The 1438-nt window shown below is 45.1% G+C and overlaps 1 protein-coding gene across 1 annotated transcript in view; it reads left to right on the forward strand.

Moving 5' to 3' along the window:
* Positions 1 to 1438, forward strand: part of LOC119586068 (double C2-like domain-containing protein beta) — a gene marked incomplete at its 5' end in the record, with an annotated part of 20822 nt that continues 19384 nt past the window's right edge. The window contains 2 exon segments of the mRNA XM_037934768.1: positions 1 to 140; positions 1280 to 1422. Coding sequence (XP_037790696.1) covers positions 1326 to 1422 — 97 coding nt within the window.

Raw genomic sequence — 1438 nt, forward strand, 5'->3', positions numbered from 1 at the left:
GGGAACCTCGGCCAGCACAGCCTCTCCTCGCCCACCGTCAACGGCTTCCGCTCCAGGAGGGAGTCGGAGGCCTCCAGGAGCAGCGAGGACAAGCGCCACCCTCGCCTCGGGAGAAACCCTGGCGGCTCCAGGGACTCCAGGTGAGGCGCTGGGCGGGATGAGGATGCGGGAATTACTGCAGGATGCGGCCTTAGGGCTGCTCTGGCTCCTGCAGCCGAGGGGATGGACGGGCGGGAATGGGACAGGACTGGAAGGCGGTCAGTGAACTTAGGGATTATTTCAACTAAAAATTTTGATGGAACCTGGATTACTCGCATTTTTCTAGAATCTAATTTCCGTTTCTTTGACAGGAAACTTGATAAGGGCTTGAGTAACAAACACAAAATTCAAAGTCTGATTACATTTACATTTGCTGGCCCGTGTGCCAAAAAGAAAGAATGAAAGAGAAAGGAAAAACTATAGGAATTTTCCGCCGGGACGAGATTGGAGAACCCGATGAATGATCAAAGAAATTAATTCATTACGAGCCAGTCGACAAGAGCGCCGCTAAATACGTCAGAGCTTTTGCGATGAATGAAGTGATATTGGGATTCCCCTTGCTATATTCTTTTAAATCTAATTATCACCGTTATTTGATTATTTTTTCTAATCACATTCTTTCGGTAAATTGTTTGTGTTGATAATCGTGTCTACGTGGAAATTCATTTAAGGAAGCTGACGTCTTGAATGGCGATCAGGTATGGAGGAGGGTAATTAATTATATGTATAAGCTAATCAGTGCAGTAATGGAACTGCACACTGCCCCCTTTGAATTTGGAGAAGTGGAATTTGCTATGCCGCGCACGAATTATTCTGTTGGAAGTAGACCACGTTTACACGAGAAGGCATTGCCACAGATTCAATTTCTTTACAGCGTTCATTTTATTTGGAACACGTTATTATCTCGATTCAATGAGTATTTACGCTTGAGAGGGCTTTAACTGCAATTTTTCTTGGAGGGTGGAGAGTGATAGGTTGCTTCAAAGGACACGGCAAAGTAACTGTAACGGGAAGGTAGAAGTCCGTAGGTTTTCTCGCCGTTTCAGTTTAAAATTATGGTCGTATGCTTTTGTGGTTCCTTATTCTGATTCTGTCAGAACTTGAAAGACTTGCATTCTTGTCGTTTCTTGCATATTAATAAGTTCAATAAGACTATATAAGCCATTAATATTATAAAGGAAAACATACAGCTCGAAAAGGAATTAATCTTTTTTGCTGCCACTCCCATTCTCACCCTCAGAAGCTCCCGAGATTCTCGCGACTCCCTCGTGTCTCGCGATTCCTCGATGCGGGACGAGGTTACCAGCAGCAGCGTGGACGAGGTCTTCACGGACGAGCGGCACGTCAACAGCAACAACATCCAAGATCAAAAGGAGAAGGAAGGTGTGTGCTTTGTAAA

This window comes from Penaeus monodon, chromosome 20 (assembly GCF_015228065.2).
Source record: "Penaeus monodon isolate SGIC_2016 chromosome 20, NSTDA_Pmon_1, whole genome shotgun sequence".
Lineage (NCBI taxonomy): Eukaryota > Metazoa > Arthropoda > Malacostraca > Decapoda > Penaeidae > Penaeus > Penaeus monodon.